This window comes from Leptonychotes weddellii, chromosome 14 (genome assembly GCF_054177405.1).
Source record: "Leptonychotes weddellii isolate Sample4059 chromosome 14, ASM5417740v2, whole genome shotgun sequence".
Taxonomy (NCBI): domain Eukaryota; kingdom Metazoa; phylum Chordata; class Mammalia; order Carnivora; family Phocidae; genus Leptonychotes; species Leptonychotes weddellii.
Window position 1 is genome coordinate 12,877,001 of NC_138382.1, and position 19,754 is coordinate 12,896,754.

The 19,754-nt window shown below is 36.5% G+C and overlaps 1 protein-coding gene across 2 annotated transcripts in view; it reads left to right on the forward strand.

Moving 5' to 3' along the window:
- The window catches only part of ANXA1 (annexin A1), a 403,624-nt gene extending 385,150 nt beyond the window's left edge, over window positions 1–18,474 (forward strand). Inside the window, exons 1-13 of one of the 2 annotated variants that reach the window (XM_006736891.3) lie at window positions 1,436–1,648; window positions 8,297–8,376; window positions 8,467–8,575; window positions 9,099–9,193; window positions 10,049–10,162; window positions 10,596–10,686; window positions 10,925–11,004; window positions 11,195–11,251; window positions 13,113–13,206; window positions 14,070–14,165; window positions 15,484–15,542; window positions 16,898–17,020; window positions 17,908–18,474. In XM_006736891.3, coding sequence (XP_006736954.1) covers window positions 8,311–8,376; window positions 8,467–8,575; window positions 9,099–9,193; window positions 10,049–10,162; window positions 10,596–10,686; window positions 10,925–11,004; window positions 11,195–11,251; window positions 13,113–13,206; window positions 14,070–14,165; window positions 15,484–15,542; window positions 16,898–17,020; window positions 17,908–17,961 — 1,038 coding nt within the window. In that variant the 5' untranslated portion in view covers window positions 1,436–1,648; window positions 8,297–8,310 and the 3' untranslated portion in view covers window positions 17,962–18,474. Of the gene's footprint in view, window positions 1–1,435; window positions 1,649–8,296; window positions 8,377–8,466; window positions 8,576–9,098; window positions 9,194–10,048; window positions 10,163–10,595; window positions 10,687–10,924; window positions 11,005–11,194; window positions 11,252–13,112; window positions 13,207–14,069; window positions 14,166–15,483; window positions 15,543–16,897; window positions 17,021–17,907 lie in introns of those variants that run through there. The other variant, XM_081802847.1, reaches the window with a different exon arrangement.
- The last annotated feature ends 1,280 nt before the right edge of the window (window positions 18,475–19,754 follow it).

The following is a 19,754-nucleotide window of genomic DNA, read 5'->3' on the forward strand; positions in this document are numbered from 1 at the left end:
CTGGGTGGCTCAGATGGTTAAGCGTCTGCCTTCGGCTCAGGTCATGATCTCAGGGTCCTGGGATCGAGTCCCGCATCGGGTTCCCTGCTCAGTGCAGAGCCTGCTTCTCCCTCTCCCTCTGCCACTCCCTCTGCTTGTGCTCTTCTGTCTATCTCTCTGTCAAATAAATAAATAAAATCTTTAAAAAAAAAAAAAAAAAGAAAGCATTTTCATTGATTTTTGTAAAGCTGACATACATATATATAATAATATAATTACCTGAAATATCTACAAGGAGAAGAAGCAAAAGAACAAAGCACTAAAATGTCCCGTAAATTGACACACACACTATGAAAGAGTTTATACCTCTGCATAGTTTAATTGAAATATCATATAAATTTTTGTAAAATTTTGTGAAGAACAAAATTTAATTACCATCGAGGCTACCAAAACAAATTTCCGTTCCTCATGTTAAGTAGGAAATTCCTTAAGGTACCTGTTTTTTAATAGCTTCACTCATCCTTTCACTTTACAGTTCTAGTGGTTTGGTTTATTGTTCAACTACTCTAGAATGTCAAGGATTTATGCATCTCTATCTGTAAAACTGATTCTATATAAAGGAATTACTGTAAATAGGCCTTCTTCGAATGCCAATGCCTTTTTTGAACGTCATAATAATCATATTTCTAGCATTGACTTCGTTTACAATTTGGGGACGATCTGGAGCTTTATTTCTTTTATATTTCTTATTTATATCCACAAGCTATATGCAGGCACAAGAAGTATTTTTTATTTTATTATTTTATATTTTATTTTATTTTATTTTATTTTTTATTTTATCTTATTTTATTTATTTTATTTTTTTAAGTAGGCCCCATGCCCAGTGAGGAGCCCAGTGCAGAGCTTGAACTCACAATCCTGAGATCAAGGACCTGAGCTGAGATCAAGAGTCGGAGGCTCAACCAACTGAGCCACCCGGGTGCCCCAAGAAGTCTTTTATTTTAAGGCAGGAAAAATGCTGGTAAAATATAAATAAAACTTAATCAGAACTGCATGATGTTAAAATTTACAAAAATACACTATTTCTCAATTGTCACAAGAATTCTAGTGTTTATAGACAGCTTGGATTTTATTATCCTATTTTACAAAAGTAGAAACAGGTTCAGGGAAATTAAATATGTCCCCAAAGTCACACAGTAATAGGTGACGGAGCTTGGATTCAAACTGAAAGGGTTTTCTTGGGTTTATTTTGAAGTTTATACATTTTTCATTTTACAATCTGTTTAAAGAAGGGTGCTAATCATTGTAGCAGGAATGGGGTAAACAGTACTGCATACTTGAAAATCTTTCGCATTTTACTTTTTCTGGAAAAAGCAATGCAAACTAAAGAGAAAAAAGAAAAAAAAAAAGTCTGTCCTTCCGGGTTTTTTTTTCCCCCTTTGTGCTGTCAGCTAGGACTTGATTTAGTGAGTAGTTTTGCAAGACTTGTTTCACTTTGTTTCGGACAAGGCTGAGCCACGTATTTCAAACAAAGGGCAGCCAATTACTAACTTCTGGTTGCTAGGTGTGGCCCCCTCTCAAACTATAAAATCAGAAGCACAATGCTTCACTTCTAGTGGGAAACGTTCAGAAGAGAACCTCTCTTTAGTGCTTGGAAGGGGGAAAAAGGGTAAGTCTTAGTTTTCTTTTTAGTTAGTTTTGATTGTTTGCAAAACTTTTCCCATCCTGATGTTACATGTTACTGCTTCTCCAGGGTTTATGGGGGGCTGCATTTCATATGTTTTGATAAATCTTTCTGTAAAATCACATTGGGTATTTATAGTTTGGAAACCACAAAATCGTAATGTTTTATTTTACTTAGTTAAGAAATAGAGTTTTACACATATGGACAGTTTGCTTAATACTGGCTTATTGTACTGTTGGTGAGTTACCATGGAAAAAAAAAGGAAAGAATGTGCTTTCCTCCTACCGAGTCAGACAGACATTTCCAAGAGCTCTGTGTGTCTTACATGGAAATCATGATGGAGGGTGGATACTTGTGGGCAGCTAGCACAGAAGAACAGAAGTGCCAGAGGTGGGTTTCAGGAAACTGTTTCAAAATAGGACTATTTTATTTTCTTTTTTGGTAAAAATCAAATAGATTCAGACATCATAGTGATAATCATGCCCTTTGTAATTAACAACTGAAATTACGTTATGTTTATTCATGAAGCATAAATAAATAAGAGGATCCGCTTATTAATCATTTCATTTAAAGAGGGTGTGGCCACATTCTTATTCCTGTGGTCTGTGTCATAGGCAGGCTTTTCAAGTGCTGCTTTGAAAACTTAAGGGGAAGGGAAATATTTTCTGGGTGGTGCCCGATGAGTTCTTGTGGATGCCAGTTGGGTCCTCCAAAAATTATTCTACTTAGTAGCATCTAGATTGTGAATGAGAACTAATGGCCATAAAATTCCTTAGAAAAGCACAAAGCAAATCTAAAGCAGAGTTTTTATTGGTGTTGGATATATTTGCAAAAGTGAGAGAATGTGAATCATAATATATCCGGCTATTGTTCATAGCAAGAATTTTTCTCTTAGCCCATTTTGAATGTTAAATTAAATGTCCTGATGTCTCACTTTTAATGCTAGCTTGATGAAGAAAGGTGTACTTTTTCTTGCTCTGTTTGTGTCTAAAATTACACGTGGACTTTGAAAAAGTAACATTGCCCTCTGCACCCGGGAATGTATTTTGGTAGCTGGAAGAGAAGGCACATCGTAAAATGATGCAAATGTGGTAAAGGGCTGGTTTCATAATGCTGAAATGGTCTCCTCTCCAGAAGCTGTGTTACCACACTGGCCCCCGGCTCAACCACATGAGGCAGCTAGCCAACATCAGATTGGTGTGGACAAAACAGTTCATAATAACATTATTCAAGAGTTTCATGCTTATTAAGTGCTTTCTCGATCAAAAGATCTGCAAAGGTTCATTTCTGTGTATGATGTTAGTTTGCTGAGTTGGTTGTTCTTCATCTTCTCTAGAGTGGTATTTAAAATCAGAGCTAAATAGCTAAACCAATGGATCTATTATTTTTCAGTGATAAACACAAAGTGGTTTCTGGAGTAAATGAGTTCATTTTTCTTTAATACAGGATAAAATTTTATCAGGAAGATCAGAACAGATAAAATACATATAATATCTTCCTTAATTATGCTAATTTTCTCCACCTCCATCCACGTGAGGTGAAGTTTGAGACAGGCATTTCAGAACTCTCATGCATTTTAGATACTGTTTATTCCAACATGCTTGTTTTTACAAACGAAGACCCCTGGAGAAGTTAAATGTTTTCTGGAGGCCATACAGTCAGTTAAAGAGAATCAAAATAGGCCTCAGCACTCCTCAATTCTTATTTTTACATCTTATAGTTAGGGGGAAATATTCATTAAGTGTATAGATATGTTTCCTACGTAATTAGCACTGATACACTGTTTAGCCATTCAATAACACTTATTACCATAGCAAATACTAGGGACTGGAGGTACGTAAGGAACGTGGACTAGCACTGCTCTCCGGGTAATGCTGCCAGGGAATATAGACAGGTCAACAGAAAGTGATGATCCAGAATGGTAGGGGCTAGCGTAGGGGAAAAGGAGGATGCCTTGGGAGAGCACCCAGCCGAGTGTTGAACCAATAATGAAAGTTTTCTAGAGGATATGAAGAGGTCTATGCTGAGTCCTTTTAGAAGCAACAGTTTGGCATAGGAGAGTGAATATGGAGGAAGAAACAGCATTCCAGGCAAAGGAAACACCCTGTCCAAAAACCCAGAAGCAAAACATTCATGAGACTACCTTTCATAAGGTGGTTCTTCATAAGTCATGCCGTTGTATAGTCTAATTGCCTTCTCTCACACGGGTAGGTGTGGGAAGGACTTGTGAAATAGATATTCAAGGGAAAAGAGAGCACAAGCTAAATCACTGAAAAAGAAACACCCGAGGACTTGGGCAAACCTTGCCCCAGTCTCCATGGGTTCACTGTTAATGAATTTGATTCTCAAGTGTGAGCTATTAAAAATAACACCCCTGCCACTCACTGTCTTTTGGTCATTAGTTTAAAAGAATATGCAATCGGAAGGCATGGATTTATGTATGACTTGATGCTTGCCGCTTCTGTCTACAACACGGCCAGGAAGTCACACTGTTCTTCCCAGGTAGAGAATGGGAATAAGGGTGTTGTCCTTTGCAAGGATTGGCTGCTGCTGGTATCACTGTATAATTGATCATTCTAGATCATTCTAGGAAGGCATGAGACACCACAAAACTCAGCTTCTGTCACAGATCTTAGAAGTAGTCTTTCATGAGGCCAAGAGATAGAAATTGTGATGAACAACAACAAAACAACAACCAACTTTTGTAATAATTTCAATCCTTCAGAAGAGTTGTGAGAATATTGCACAGAATTACCATATCCTTTATACCCAGATCCCCCAATTGCTCATATGCCACATTTGTTTTGTCCTCTTACCCCTTCCACCCTCTCACTATATTTTTTCTGGAACATTTGAGGGAACACTACAGATATGATGTCCCTATGCCTCTAGCTTACTTCTGTCTGTATATATTAAAAAACAAGGACACAACAATAGTGCAGTTTTTGAAAAATCAGGAAACTAACTTTGATACAAGCCTTAGTTTCTCAAATTTTGAGCTGGTGCAATTACTAATGTCCCATTTCTGGAATACCTTTATCTTATAGTTCAGCAAGCATGGCTCCTGCATTGTACTTAACATCCTGGGCATACTTTTTATGCGTATTTGCCCTCTTTAATTCCTTGCTGACTGAGATGAAGAAAGCTCTCTTCTGAAACACAATATACAAAAAAATACCCATCTCTAGAAAGTTACATATTTATGCACGGATAAATGAGATTGGTTGGCAGTGCATGTTCACAAACAGATCATTTATTAGATGAAACTCTGAAATATTCTTAATTTCCATATAGGTCAACCCATAAATGACCAATTTCATCTTCAAATTAGATGATGTTAAGAACTGAGATAAACTTGGTTTCAGAGCTCATTAGCAGCCAGATTAGATATATAGTGAGCCAAGGTATATTAATAAAATAAACTCTTAAGTACCTACTATAAATGTTGCAACTAAAAAAAAAAAACCAGAAAAAAGAAAATCTTTTGTAAATTCATAGGGTTACCTACTTTATTTTTTTTAATTGTACAGTTCTATTTTCTAGACCAAATTATTCTCTGAAGAATAATAGTATCTGACATTTGTATAACATGTAGCAGTCTATAGAATATCTTTATATGCATTATTTATCTATAATTAAGCCAAGTGTTACCTTCCAATTATTGAATAGGTTTTATCAAGTACAAAATGCTAGTTTTCATGCAGAGGGTAATTACTGAAGAGACAGAATGGTTTAGCAATTCAATTTGGCCAAAAAAGAAAAAAAAAATTTTTTTTTTTTTTTTTTTTTTGAGAAGAGAGAGAATGTGTGCACTGTGGGTGTGGGGGGGGATGGACAGAAGGATAGAAGTGTATGGGGGAGGGACAGAGGTGGAGAGAGAGAGAGAGAATCCACATTGGGCGTGAAGCCTGATGGGGGCTCGATCTGATCCTGAAATCGCCACAGGAGCAGAAATCAAGAGTTGGAGGCTTAACCGATTAAGCCACCCAGGTGCCCCACTCCCCCCCTTTGTTTTGGCCAAAGTACTTTAGCTGTGGTATTTGTAAGGTATGTTGCAACTGTTAAAGATTTCTACTAATATATGCAGTTGACATTAAACAATTAACTATTAGTATATCTTATAGTTAAAATAAGATATTTTATCTTATTTTAAAATCTCTTTGCTTCAGGGCAATTTCTTATATCCTGCCACTATCCCCGTGTCTTGAAGCTAAGAGCTAGTAGATATTATTTGGCTGGACTAAGATTCTATTTTCCTCTCATTGCTTTTCTGAGATAGTCTATTCAGACTAATTTTCTTTTCCAGACTGTGCTTTTAGAACATCCAAATTATTTCAGACTATAAGATCTAAAAACTCAGAAGATATGTTCCAAAGCTGTCTCCTCTATAGACTCTGTTGTGTCACATAAATTATTCAACCCCCTTATTTTTGTTGTTTTGTGTTATGTAAAGAAATTGATGCATTATGTGAGCATTTTTTAGAAGTGAAAAAATGAAGCACAGTAAAGTTTTCATAAAATTTATTTTGAAGTTGTGAGATTCATTTTTAAAACTGTTTGACAATATCCTTAGTCTCTGGTCTCTCTTGAAGTTTTTTTGTTTTGTTTTGTTTCCAACTCAAAAGAGTGGAAATACTGGAATGCCCCTTTCACTGATGGAAAAGTACTTCGTTAAGTGACCAATCACATCAGTCATTTTGAGGCTTCTACTTTATGAAGGGCATAGATGAGATTATAAAAATGGAAATTTCAAATACCTGAAACCTTGCCAGAAATTGCTAGAAGCTCTGGATGCGCCAATTAAATAATTGGAAAATGAAACTCCCCATGCCAACAGCAATTGCACCAGATTACGACTGTAATGGGAACTAAAACCTCGTGCAGAATTGTACATCATGACTTTACCGCAGGAAATAACTTCAAATTTATCAGTTGCTGGGGGGTGGGGAAGAGATTACTTTAAATGAATGCACAATATAATGGTTCTTCTCACAGATGACAGAATAGTAATTTGAACAATCCCCATGATAATTAAGTGGAGATAGTTTCTGCTCTAGATATGATTTCCCTCATGTATTTAATCTCATTACTTGAAACTGAGGTTATTTTTCAGCAGGTGTGGCTGAAATACTTTGTCCGAACATGCTGTTGAAGAATCAGGTTATGGGTTTTACTCCTCATGATTCATTTAGCTTCGTATCAAGAATTTAAAACTACTGAGATTACCTTTCCAAACTCTTTCAGATGTATTCGCGGTCATAGTCTCCAGAGGGATAAACGAAGGGTATGGAGAGCTACATTGACCTTGAGTATGGACTCCTAAAAACAAATCCCCAGACAAAAAGGATCGCTGATAGCTTCTTTTGTGGACAAAACAGGGAACGCATGAGGTTTTAAACGTGCTTCAGGTTTTAAAAATATACATGGTTGATCAAATAAAAATACTGCTGAACCATGATAGCAATTCAAAAAATTTCAAGATAGGATTTGCCAAAAGGGGCACTTATGTTGCAATTTCACCCTGATGCTTCCTGTCAGAACAAAGAACCCTTTAGAAAATCTGGGTTTTTTGTGTTGGGTGGAAGAACACGCAGGACTAGTATTTAGGATGGCTCAACTAGGAAGAAATGTGAGTATAGCAATTACTCCAAATGCTGAAATAATTTTATACTAAGGAATGGAAAAAGAAACTGAATTATTTGAGGGAGAAATACCATATTCAGATGGTATTTCTGAATCTTTATCAAACTTCTTTAGCGTTTTGAGTCTGAATCTGAATTTTGAGACAGACAGCAGACTGCCACAGATGGTTTTACCTTATAAATGTGAAACTTTATGCTGTTTCTCTAGCCATTACTTTTCTCTAAGCCCTCACCAATCCTACGCAGATTCTCTAAAGGCCTACTAAGCTGTCTCTAATCTTTCATCTTGCCCATCTCTTAGCCATTCTCTATGATATAGGATGAGTGATCTTTCTGAAATATAAAAGGAATCATGCTGCTCTCTTTTTAGAAATCCATTCATGTTTTCCTAAAGCTTTGGAGATACATTTAGACTTCTTTGATTGGGCTTCTGTCAACATTTTTTGCTTCAGTAGACTTCCTTCCGTGTCCCAAATATGACAACCTTCTCTCTGTTTTGTTCTCTTTAACTTTTTTGTCAGGTTAATCTTGACTCATTTCAAGAGAGGCTCAGATCAGCCAGCACGACCCCTTAGCTTTCGTCTTTTCCCACAGGAAGCACACACTAGCTGAGGCACGGATGATGTTTCAATATTTTCTGAACCCTCAGTGCTTGGCATATGGTGAATGGTGTATAAATTTAGATCAGTAAAATAAATCACCAACCCCCCTCTTCAGCCTATATGCTTACTTGTAGAATCATCTGACCCCTAAAGGTTAGGACTGAATATGCCAAGAAAGAGCCAAGTGTCTGAGTGGAGGCTATGGGTTTCTGTTCAAGGGTAAGACTCTCCTTGTAAAAAGCTTACATCTAGCATTTTGTTATGCTCCTAAAATTAATCCAAAAGTAAGGTCAAGGCTACTCTGTGTCTTGCGTATGCGAGAGAGTAGAGTGATATAAATGTGTGGTAGGTTTGTGTTTTGTAATGGCATCTACCTGTTTTCTTTCCAGATACTTCTTTAAAAATGGCAATGGTAACAGAATTCCTCAAACAGGCCTGGTTTATTGAAAATGAAGAGCAGGAATACATTGTAAGTCAAGTGACCATACAATAACTTAGTTAAATAGCGGAAAACTAATGAGAGTGAGTGGACATGACTCTATTTCTCTCTTATCCACAGAAAACTGTGAAAGGATCCAAAGGCGGTCCTGGGTCAGCAGTGAGCCCCTATCCTAGCTTCAATCCATCCTTGGATGTTGCTGCCTTGCATAACGCTATAACAGTTAAAGGTAATTACGTCTTCCCAAAACAGAACCCTCCGGGACATTTCACAATGGCCATTTGAATGGCTGTCAAAAAAGGGACATATGCGGTGGAAAAAGTCTGTTTCATTTTGAAGATAAAAAAGATTTCTTTATCAAACAAAGATATATTTCCTTTCTCAACACTTAGGAAATTTTGGGCAAATCAGTAGAATCTTTGTTGAGACGACTGATGTTTTTACCAGCTCATTTCTAGCAGAAACTCAATGCTGAAATCAACACCTCTGCTCACATTTAGGGTTTCAATCAGGATCAAACACTGCAGCAGAGAGGGCCGGGAACAATTTCCCCTTTCTTTCTCCTTCAAATGGATAGAGTGCCATCTGAAGTGCTTCCCTTTAATGTCGCCTCCATGTCCTAGGCTTCTGTCATTTTATATTTCTTAGCTTCCTAGAACTTCATTTGGGACATCTTGATAATTAATTATTTTATGTCCATTACTGATGATGAAGAAAATTGGTTTTAAAGCCTCGTGGCCTTTTATTTCCAGGTGTGGATGAAGCAACCATCATTGACATTCTAACTAAGAGGAACAATGCACAGCGTCAGCAGATCAAAGCGGCCTATCTCCAGGAAAAAGGGAAGGTAGGTTGGAGGGGGAAATTTAGATATTCAATTTCAATTACACTTACGTCTAAACACAGATTTTGAGGCACAGTTACCTAGTTTTTTCAGTCTCTAACACTGTGTTCCCTTTACAACTAAGACTAGAATTACAGTGTTTATCCACTTGGTTGCACTGTAATCAATACTAGCAAATTTCTGGTTTCAGACATTAGCTGTCTTGGTTCTTTGCAGATGACTTCTCTAATGGAGACCAGTCTTTAATTTGAATATAACGAATATCAAGGGTACTATTGGCAATAAGGAATATGTTCTGATTGACATGTGTCTTCTGCTGAAATTTAAACAGCAATTTCATGTCTAAATGTAAAGTTTATACATATAATTCAACTTTAAAAGTAAGCTTTGTATTTTTTATACCAAAAATGGGTAATTTTCTTAAGGCGTGCAGTTAGAAAATGATCTAATGCCAATGTCTGATTACGGTGCTTATTTGAGCACTGCAAACTCCAAAGGCTGAAAAATTATTAATGCATTATTTTTAAAGCATTCTAACTTCTGTTTCTATCCATATACAAACCCCTATGTTTTGAGCTTTGTGATTTCCTCCCCCTGTAAAAGATCAAGAGAACCCTTAAAGAAATCCTTTCAGAAGTTATCAATGAATGCAGTACATTGCATTGTAATCACTCTATATCTAAAAAACGAAGGTAACATTCTAAATCTCGTATTTTGTATCTGAATGAAAGGAGCTCTAAAAGATGGCTGGATTTAAAAATCAGTAGTAAGATTACCTAAAGGTTAGGTAACCCCACATTGCTATATTGCCCAGCATGTTACTTACTAGAAGCCCTGACTCTCATCTCTTCGTTATAGCCCCTGGATGAAGCTCTGAAGAAAGCCCTTTCTGGTCACCTCGAGGAGGTGGTTTTGGCTCTATTAAAAACTCCAGCCCAGTTTGATGCTGATGAACTTCGTGCTGCCATGAAGGTAAGTAACCTGATTTAAGCAGAATTCCTTTCCTCCACAGACTGTATAGGTCAAGTCTGCTTATGCGTCTTGTTATATCCTCACACCTAGTATGGGCTATGCCAATCAGCGGGCATAAAATAAATGAATGAATGAATGAATGAATGAATGAAATGTTGATGTTAGCAGCTGTATTATTTCCATTCTCCTCATATTATCTGTCACTGCATGTATCCTATACCTCACTTTTTATATCTTTGTGCAAAATAATGGCTTTAAACCCATTTTGTTTTTAGAGCAATATAATAGAGTTTATTGTAATTATTAAATATTGTGGATATTTACTAAATACTGTGGGAAATTTACTAAATGCTAGATTCAAATGAATTCTGGGACCCAAAAACTAGCAGACGCTCTTGAACAAAGTTCTTCTTACATTTATTTTTTAATTCAGGGCCTTGGAACTGATGAAGACACTCTGGATGAAATTTTGGTATCGAGAACTAACAAAGAAATCAGAGAAATTAACAGAGTCTACAGAGAGGGTACGTTTTAATACCCAACAGTCCAAGTTACCTTAGTTGGAAACTACGTCTAATACGCATTTCTTAAAACTGAATGTTGATGTTAATGACGGGGCTTTGGAAAGTCTGCAGAGTAAAATATTTCTTCATTGTTTGGCACGTGTCTGGTGCGTGCATGCTATTACCAGACAGCACTCCAGTTGCTAGGGTGCCCATTTATCACCAGTTTACTGTAAAATACACTTTTCTCGTTTCTCAGAACTGAAGAGAGATCTAGCTAAAGATATCACCTCAGACACATCTGGAGATTATCGGAACGCTCTGCTTTCCCTGGCTAAGGTATACCTCATCTAGTTCAGGACATACCTCGTCCTTTATGAAGAGTAAAATGAAATTCCCTCTCTCTTGAAATAAGCACTTGATTCTCTTTTTCTCAAAAAAGTATTATTTATCTGATTTTAAGGGAATTACGCAAATCATGTGATTACATGCTAGAAAACAACTTACCACAGAATGGGATTTTTTTCAGGGTGACCGATCGGAGGATTTTGGCTTGAATGACGACTTGGCTGATTCAGATGCTAGGGTAAGCAGATCCTCCTGGAGTTGACTTTCCTATGAGAGATAGGTCCTGTGTTAGGTGGGGTTACCACTTGATGCCTTTATGTGAAAGCAAATCTAAGATCCTCTGAGAGACCAATGGCCCCTAACGTTCATTCCCTGAATGATGCACACCCGTCCTGTACTTGAATAGCTCAAGAGAGAAAAACGTGGTCTTTATGTTTTTAAAAGATTTCATTATTTACAAAGTGGGAAAGGATGGAAAGAAAAGAATGAGAATTTGATTTGTCATTCTTAAGAATTGTTTTGTTGAGAAAACACTGAATTTTTATCTTATTATGTATAAGAAAGGGAAAAATAATTTTTTAAGTTAAGTGGAAAGAGTAAGCGCATCAAACATTCGTTTAACAGTGAACAATGGAGTGGTTTATAGCCGTAAGTTTATATTGTAAAGACATTATAGTAATGATATTATAATTATAAAAATTATAATAATGTTTTTATATACTTTCAAGTATATTGACACACATAGTTTCAGTGAGGTTGTTGGTTATTTATACACCAGTCCCTTGGCAACATTAGAAAAACTGTGCCATTTTAGGGCCTGGAATTTGTTAAAAAAAAAAAAAAAACTGACTATTATTTGCATATGCTTTCCTCACGGATAGTATTACGTCTATAAATTCATCACAGTGAGTTAAAAGGAGAGAAACTTATGTGTCAATACCCACTCCCCTCACAGGATAGTATTACGTCTATAAATTCATCACAGTGAGTTAATAGGAGAGAAGCTTATGTGTCCATACCCACTCCCTTCATAATACCAGTGCATTATCTTTCACATAAAAGGTACTCATTAACTTTTTGTTGAAAAAATGCATATACACCAGATGTTTGCTTGAAAAGTCCAAAATAACTTAATGTCCATCAGAAGTTTGGCCATTTTAATAGAAATTGTGCAAGCATATAAAAAAAAAGTTAGTATTTGACTAATTGCCCATAATAAAAAATGATTCTTATTTGCTTGTGACATTTCTGAATTTGCTTTCTATTTTAAGACTATCAGGGCTGTCAGATGTATATTTATGGCAGCTACATGGATTAGTGTGGCCCAGGAGGATGATGGCAATTAACATTTCAAAGTTAACAGAGCATGCTTGTGATAATAAGGCAAGGATTACCTTTTCTAGTTACAAAAGAGGAAAGTTGGCAGTTTCATAAGGTTAAATTGTTTATCTAAGAGTATAGAGCAGCTAAGTTGCAGAGTCAGAATTCTGAATCCAGAAATTTTAATATCAAAATTCAAGATCTAGGTTATGTTTGTATTATTGATGTATTAGTACCACTTGCTGATAGTTACTTTGAACAATTAAGAGTAAAAAAAAAGTTTTTAGAGAGTTCCATGGAGTTGCCATGATATAAAGCATAATCTGAAAGCAATTTAATCCAGCAAATATTTACTCTGCAAAAATATATTCAGTTTACTGTTTGCAAGGTGCCTTGAGACATACTGTGGAAGATACTTGACAAACTAAGGTCCCTATCTTTAAGGAACTTGAATTCTTAGCATTGCCTACTATGATTGAATTGGACACAAAGCAGATGCCTAGAAAATCTTTGAAGAGATCTAACATTCTTGTGCAAGTATCAAGTCAGCAGATAGTCAAATGTTTATGTTTCTTTTTTTCAAAGGTTTCATTTAGCTATTTATTTGAGAGAGAAGATAGCACAAGCAGGGGGACTGGCAGAGGGAGCGGGAGAAGCAGGGGGCTCAGTGAGCAGCGGGGATTGATGCAGGGCTCCATCCCAGGACCCTGGATTCATGACCTGAGCCAAAGGCAGACACTCAGCCACCCAGGCGCCCCTATGTTTGTGTTTCTTGATAGGCTTTATATGAAGCAGGAGAAAGGAGAAAGGGGACAGATGTGAATGTGTTCATTACCATCCTTACCACCAGAACCTATCCCCATCTTCGCCAAGGTAAGAAAAAAAAATTCCTGAAAACTGTTTATAGTAGACGCACTTTTTTTGAGGACAAATAAAAGAAAGGAAAGAGAGAAGCCTTAATCAGTGTCACTCTCATACCAAGTGAATATAGTGCTCCTGACCCTTTACTGCTATTTGTGCATTTGTCCAACTTTGTACAGCCACCATTTTATCATATTTGAAACACCCTTTGTGACTTTGGCAGGCAGAACACTACTTAATTATCTTGACGATTTCTACTCCCCCAAGATATTTGGAATAGGTGTGACAAAATATACACATACAACAGAATGAAATTACAATGAAGAAAAACATTAAACTCAGGACTAAGTGGAAAAAAAAAAAAAGCATAGAGATGCTCCCAAACCAAAAGAAACAAGAGTTCTGTCCTTTGAGCCCTAGATTTGGCTCTGAACCTTTTGGAAGCCAAGGCAAAAGGGGAAGTCCTAATGATTACCTGAAGTTCATTATCTTATAATAGCACCTTCTGATTTTTAAGGATAAAAATAAGAGACATCTACTCCACAGATCTTTATATAAGGGAAGATCCATTCGGTATGGCATTTAGCTCTGATGTAGGAAGTGTCACGGCTGTCAATCACATGCCAGTTCTAATAAATGTCAACACTTGTGAAAACTTCCCCGAAATATACAGGAGCACTGAAATAGCCACATGAGTTACATTCCTAGGAGAAGATGAAGTATCCAAAATATGCCCAGTTGAATAATTAGCTTTAAAATGTGTGTTTTGAAATTCAGTCATTCAAAAGAATGCTTTGCGTCAGTTCCCCTGCTTTTGCTAGTTTGCTAAAGAATAGGATGCTTTGTACCTCTCTTAGTTTAAATTTAATGTTCAGTGTTTCAGAAGTACAGCAAGTACAGTAAGCACGACATGAACAAAGTTCTGGACCTGGAGATGAAAGGTGACATTGAGAAATGCCTCACGGCTATCGGTATGTAGTCATGGAAGGGGAAGGCTTTTCTAACTTGAAACGGTCGATGCTGTCCCACAGTTAAAAACAACAGCAACAACAAAAAACAGGGGCACCTGGGTGGCTCAGTTGGATAAGCTTCTGACTCTTGATCTCACCTCAGGTCTTAGTCTCAGGGTCGTGAGTTCAAGCCCTGGGTTGGGCTCCATGCTGGGTGTGAAGCCTCCTTAAAAATAAATAAATAAATAAAATAAAAATGAAAAAGACCCAAAAAACTAAGATATAATAAACTTATGTTTTATATAGAGGCAACGTGGAAGATAATGACTATAAATATTTAGCTAAAGGTATATAATGGCCATCTTAATAATTACATTAAAATATTATATTAAATAATATGTTTAATATCATATTTGAATATGCAGTATGATATTTATAATATTATAATAAAATAACAATTCTTCAAAAAGATGGACAGATGGGAAATACTTTCTGAGCATTTACTTATGCCAAGTGATGCACCAGGCTGGGCATGGCTTGGGGGAAAGTCAGAGTGATCATTAAGAATGTGGGGTTTGGAAATAAATAAATGCAGAGTCAGATCCTGGTCTGTCACTTGCTGATTGAGTCATCTTAGACAAGTCCAGAGGAATTAGCTCAGTAGGTCTCCAGGGGCTTCTGGAAAGGTCTTTAGAAGAAAAAGCCTTTAAAGGTCTCCCATGCTATTCCAAGCACCCGGGAACCTATGTTCTAAAGCAGTGACTGTGCTCATAAAGCCCCTGGAAATCTCGTGAAAATGCAGATTCTGATTCACACTACACTATATCTGTAGTGTGGCCTTTGGATTCTGCATTCCTAACAAGCTCCAAGTTTGTGCCAATACGTTTGGTCCATCGATCACACTTGAGGAGCAAGGCAGAGAACATTACTAACGGCTGCGTCTATTAGTGTTTTATCTGGCAGTTGCCTTATATCGAAGGCAAGTCCTATTTCCTTTGAAAAAAAAAATTCTTATTATGACACGAAGAAAAGTATTTACTGTATGCCCACATGACCTTTAACACCTGCCAGTTTCCCCATTTCCAAGAAGAGGAGACTCTAGAATACCATGAACTGAAGTTGCTGTTGAGTGGATTTAAGACAGAGGAGATAGTGATGTTGTTAGGGAAAAGATTCCTCAAGACCACCATCTACAGAAAGCTTTTTATAGGCCAAATATCCCCTATTAAGTGGGGGATGAGGAACAGCAGTGGAGAAAGGAGTCTTTCTGGTAAAACTTTCACATGCGTCTTTCTTCTCGTATGGTAAATATGTCCGCTAAAGTGTGCCTGTCTTGCAGTGAAGTGTGCCACGAGCAAACCGATGTTCTTTGCCGAGAAGCTTCATCAGGCCATGAAGGTAACATTCTATTTTTATGCTTTGCTGAGGGGTGAAATTATTGTTTGTGGAGAGAAAAACAGAAAACTTCGTATTGTTTGCAAGCCACACTCATTTTCGTATCTTCCCATTAAAAAGAACCACTGTTCCATGTAATGCAAGAGGCAACACACATACTTATTGGAATAAAATTCTGTCAGATTTGTTGTAGTTTTTTTACAGGTAAGGTAGTCAGGTGAGCTTGTCAGTAATTTGTGGTTTACTCATTGTTTGCATAAAACCTGAGTCAGCAGAGAAAGGTTCTGTACTTTTTCTTTTAATGCGTGATTTTAGTAACCTACTTCCGCTAAGGTTGTGGGTTTTATAATTTCCTCCTTTCTAAGTTTCACTGGCCTTTTTTATTATTCTGTCATCCATGCCCTGGATTCATATTTCATTCTAAGATTTTAAAATGTCATTTTAATACGGAAGTGGAAGGTGTTAACGGCGATAGATTTGCAATCCCACTTTAGCCACTTCACTTGAACTTTATTCTCTAGCATGCATCAGGATGCCGCCTGTATACAGGTATTGTGAAAAGTTATTAGGTTGTATTTTTTTTTCCTTTGCAACTCCAAAATAAGGAGGTCTCAAGAGAAAAGGGGGGGGGAGGGAGAGAGATCTAACCCTTCAATTAATAGGAAGAGTCCTTCTGAAATGATAAAATGATAGGCATGTGGTAGGCAGTAGAGTCCCAGACCTCATGCTTGGGACTATCTAGGGGGGTAATTATCTGGGTGGGTAAGGATGAATACCTAGTATGGTAGAAGAGCAGGAGGAATCAATGTAGACTTGCGGTCTGCTAAACTAAGACTAAGATATTTGAAGAGGAATTAGCCAGGTGAGAGCAGAGTTGGAGGGATAAAGTTGGTCCAGGGAAAGAGTTAGCATGACTCTTGCAAGATAATAAATGTCATGAGAGGGATGGTGCAGAGTGGAAGAAGAGGGTGTGGAATTAGACAGACATTGTAAACCCTGATAAAATGATTCATTTTCTTCCTAAAAGCAACCAAAGACCATGGAGGGTTTTAAATAGATGGATTCAATGATCAGATTTGCAATTTAGAAGGTTCACGTTCTTTGTAATTTTTGAATAGTTTAGACCTAGGAAAGACTGGATGGTGGAAGACCAATGAGGAGTTTGTAAAAGCTCTTCCATACAGCTGATGCAGCAGTTGGGTTCCTGCCATTTTATTTCCACCTGTGTCAAGTGCATGTGTCAAGTGCATGTGTGTGTGTTTTAATGAATGAACAAAAGAGCTTCACATTCAAACCTATACCTGCTTTATTAAGAGTATGCTCTGAATATGACATTTACCATCATTTGCTTTAAACAGGGTTCTGGAACTCATCATAAGACATTGATCAGAATTATGGTTTCCCGTTCTGAAATTGACATGAATGACATCAAAGCATGCTACCAGAAGTTGTATGGTGTCTCTCTCTGCCAAGCCATCCTGGTATGTTGTGATTTTGATAATGCCACCTCCACAAATGGCAGTCTTTTCGCAACTTCTCCAAAGAGAAAATCTGACTTATGTACCTGTAGATTTTAGATGTAAGATTAATTTGTTATATTAGGACACGTAATTTATAAGTAAATTGAACTTTCACTGGACTAGTGAGTTCTCTACTGAAAAACAACACAAATTTTTCAGTAGCCATGGAAATATTTAGTTTCCCATACATAAAGTTAGCAACCAAAATATTTTAGTAGGGAGATATAGTGATTTATTTTGCAATGAATATTGATCAGAGATTAGAAACTTATTATTCTAAGCTTTCTTAATTTTGTTATATGTAAAATGTAAAACATGCATGTTTAAATTTTCATTATAATGTTAAAAATAAAAAGACAAGGGTTTTAAACTTATTGAAAGACTGAAAGATAGATGACTAATTCAAGTTAAGTTGTCACTTATATTGGATAACTAAATCTACCAAGAAAAGGTGAGAAAATCACAGGCTTATCACTTTCTCCCTGGTGAGTGAGTCAGATAGCCCTCACTATGATATGAAATCATACTGTGTTAAATTCACTCAATTCTGTGTGACATTTAGTTCTTGGAAGATAATAGTTCTAATATATAACATAATCAATATAATCTGAATCTTGAAAGCTCTTGCTTTTTATATAATAATCGATTAACAAATATCAGTTATCTGCTATATTAATTGTATTATTTAAATAAATGATATCATTATAAAAGATCCTAGAGTTTACATACTGTGATATATGTTCTACACCCGTTAATCTACAAATACATAATTCTTCTATAATTAAAAATATCTTATGTTGATTATGGTTTCCGGTAGCATTAAGCATACTCTATTTCTTAACCAACAGGACGAAACCAAGGGAGATTATGAAAAAATCCTGGTGGCTCTCTGTGGAGACTAACATTCCTTTGATGACTGCAAGTTTCTTGATCAGAAGACTTTTAATCATATCTTTTCATTCCATATCATAGACTTAAACAGGAAAGTTTTCTCAGCAGGATTACAGTCTAGCTAAATGCTTTTTGAAAAATATAGCCTATAAATCATTTTTATATCACAACTCCATAAAATAGAAGTTTTTTTAAAACTATTATTTATCCCAAACTATAAAAGCCTCATAAACAGGCTGTTCTCGGGGCGCCTGGGTGGCTCAGTTGTTAAGCGTCTGCCTTCGGCTCAGGTCATGATCCCGGGGTCCTGGGATCGAGCCCCACATCGGGCTCCCTGCTAGGCGGGAAGCCTGCTTCTCCCTCTCCCACTCCCCCTGCTTGTGTTCCCTCTCTTGCTGTGTCTCTCTCTGTCAAATAAATAAATAAAATCTTTAAAAAAAACAAAAACAAAAACAGGCTGTTCTAGTAACATTACCTGAGAAGGATGTTTATACAGTAGAAAATAAAATGATTTTGCAGGACAATTGTGTGTCATTGGTTCTTCTGTTCTGATTGTGTGTGTGTGTGTGTGTGTGTGTGTGCAATGCAGTGGTTTAACTGTATCAAGGGAAAGGAGCTTGAATCCTAAATTATAGTCATTCAATGAAACAGATTTTGCATATTAAAATTATTAATAAATTAAAAATATTCACAGAGTTGGAAAACGGACTCCTTACATTTTATCATCTGGATGCAGATAATTGAAAGCATGTCTGAATAATAATGGATTTATTGCATCAGCATTGTAACAACTGAACATTCTACTATGTTTCACAAACCAGTGTGAAGATGAAATGATAACAGCAATGAAAATTTCTCTTTTTTTAAAAAAACGATAGTTGCATGTTGAGTTTTCAAAGAAAACTGTCAAGCTATTTCCAGAGTAGCTGTATCACTTCACTTTTCTATAATAAATGTATAAACAATCTAGTTTCTCCACAAGCTTGCCAGCATTTGATATTGCCACTATTCTGCATTTTGACACTGTTTATTTTTTATTTTTTTATTTATTTTTTATTGTTGAGTTTTGAGAATTCTTCATATACTCCTTTGTCAAGTATATGGTTTTCAAATGTTTCCTCTCAGTTTGCAGCTTGGCTTTTTACTCTCTTACTAGATCTCTCTCAGAGCAAACACTTTAAATTTTAATGTGGTTCAGTTTTTCAATTTTTTCTTTTATTGACTGTGCTTTCGGTGTCACATCTACAGACTTTTTATAGACCTTAATCCCCGAAAATTTTCTCCTCTGTTTTTTCTTAAAAGAAGATTTATAGTTTTCCATTTAACATTTAAAGTTTGTGATCCATATTGAACTAATTTTTGTGTAAAGTGTGAAACTTAGGTCAAAGCTCTCTCTTCTCTTTTCTTATGGATGTCCAATGGCTCCCACACCATTTGTTGGAAAGGGTATCCTTTCTCTATTGAATTGTTCTTGCACTTTTGTAAAAGAAATCAGTTATTTTCCCTGAGAGTATTCTTACCACATAGGCAATAATTTAATTTAACTTAATTTAATTTATTCATCACCAAACGAATTGAGTTGGGTATTTGTTTCTGACCATCCAAGCTGCATTCACCTGATTGTAGCTTTATTTTTTTATTTTATTTTTTTTTAAGATTTTTTTTTATTTATTTATTTGAGAGAGAGAGACTGAGAGAGAGAGAGCATGAAAGGGGGGAGGGTCGGAGGGAGAAGCAGACTCCCCGCCGAGCAGGGAGCCCGATGCGGGACTCGATCCCAGGACTCCAGGATCATGAACTGAGC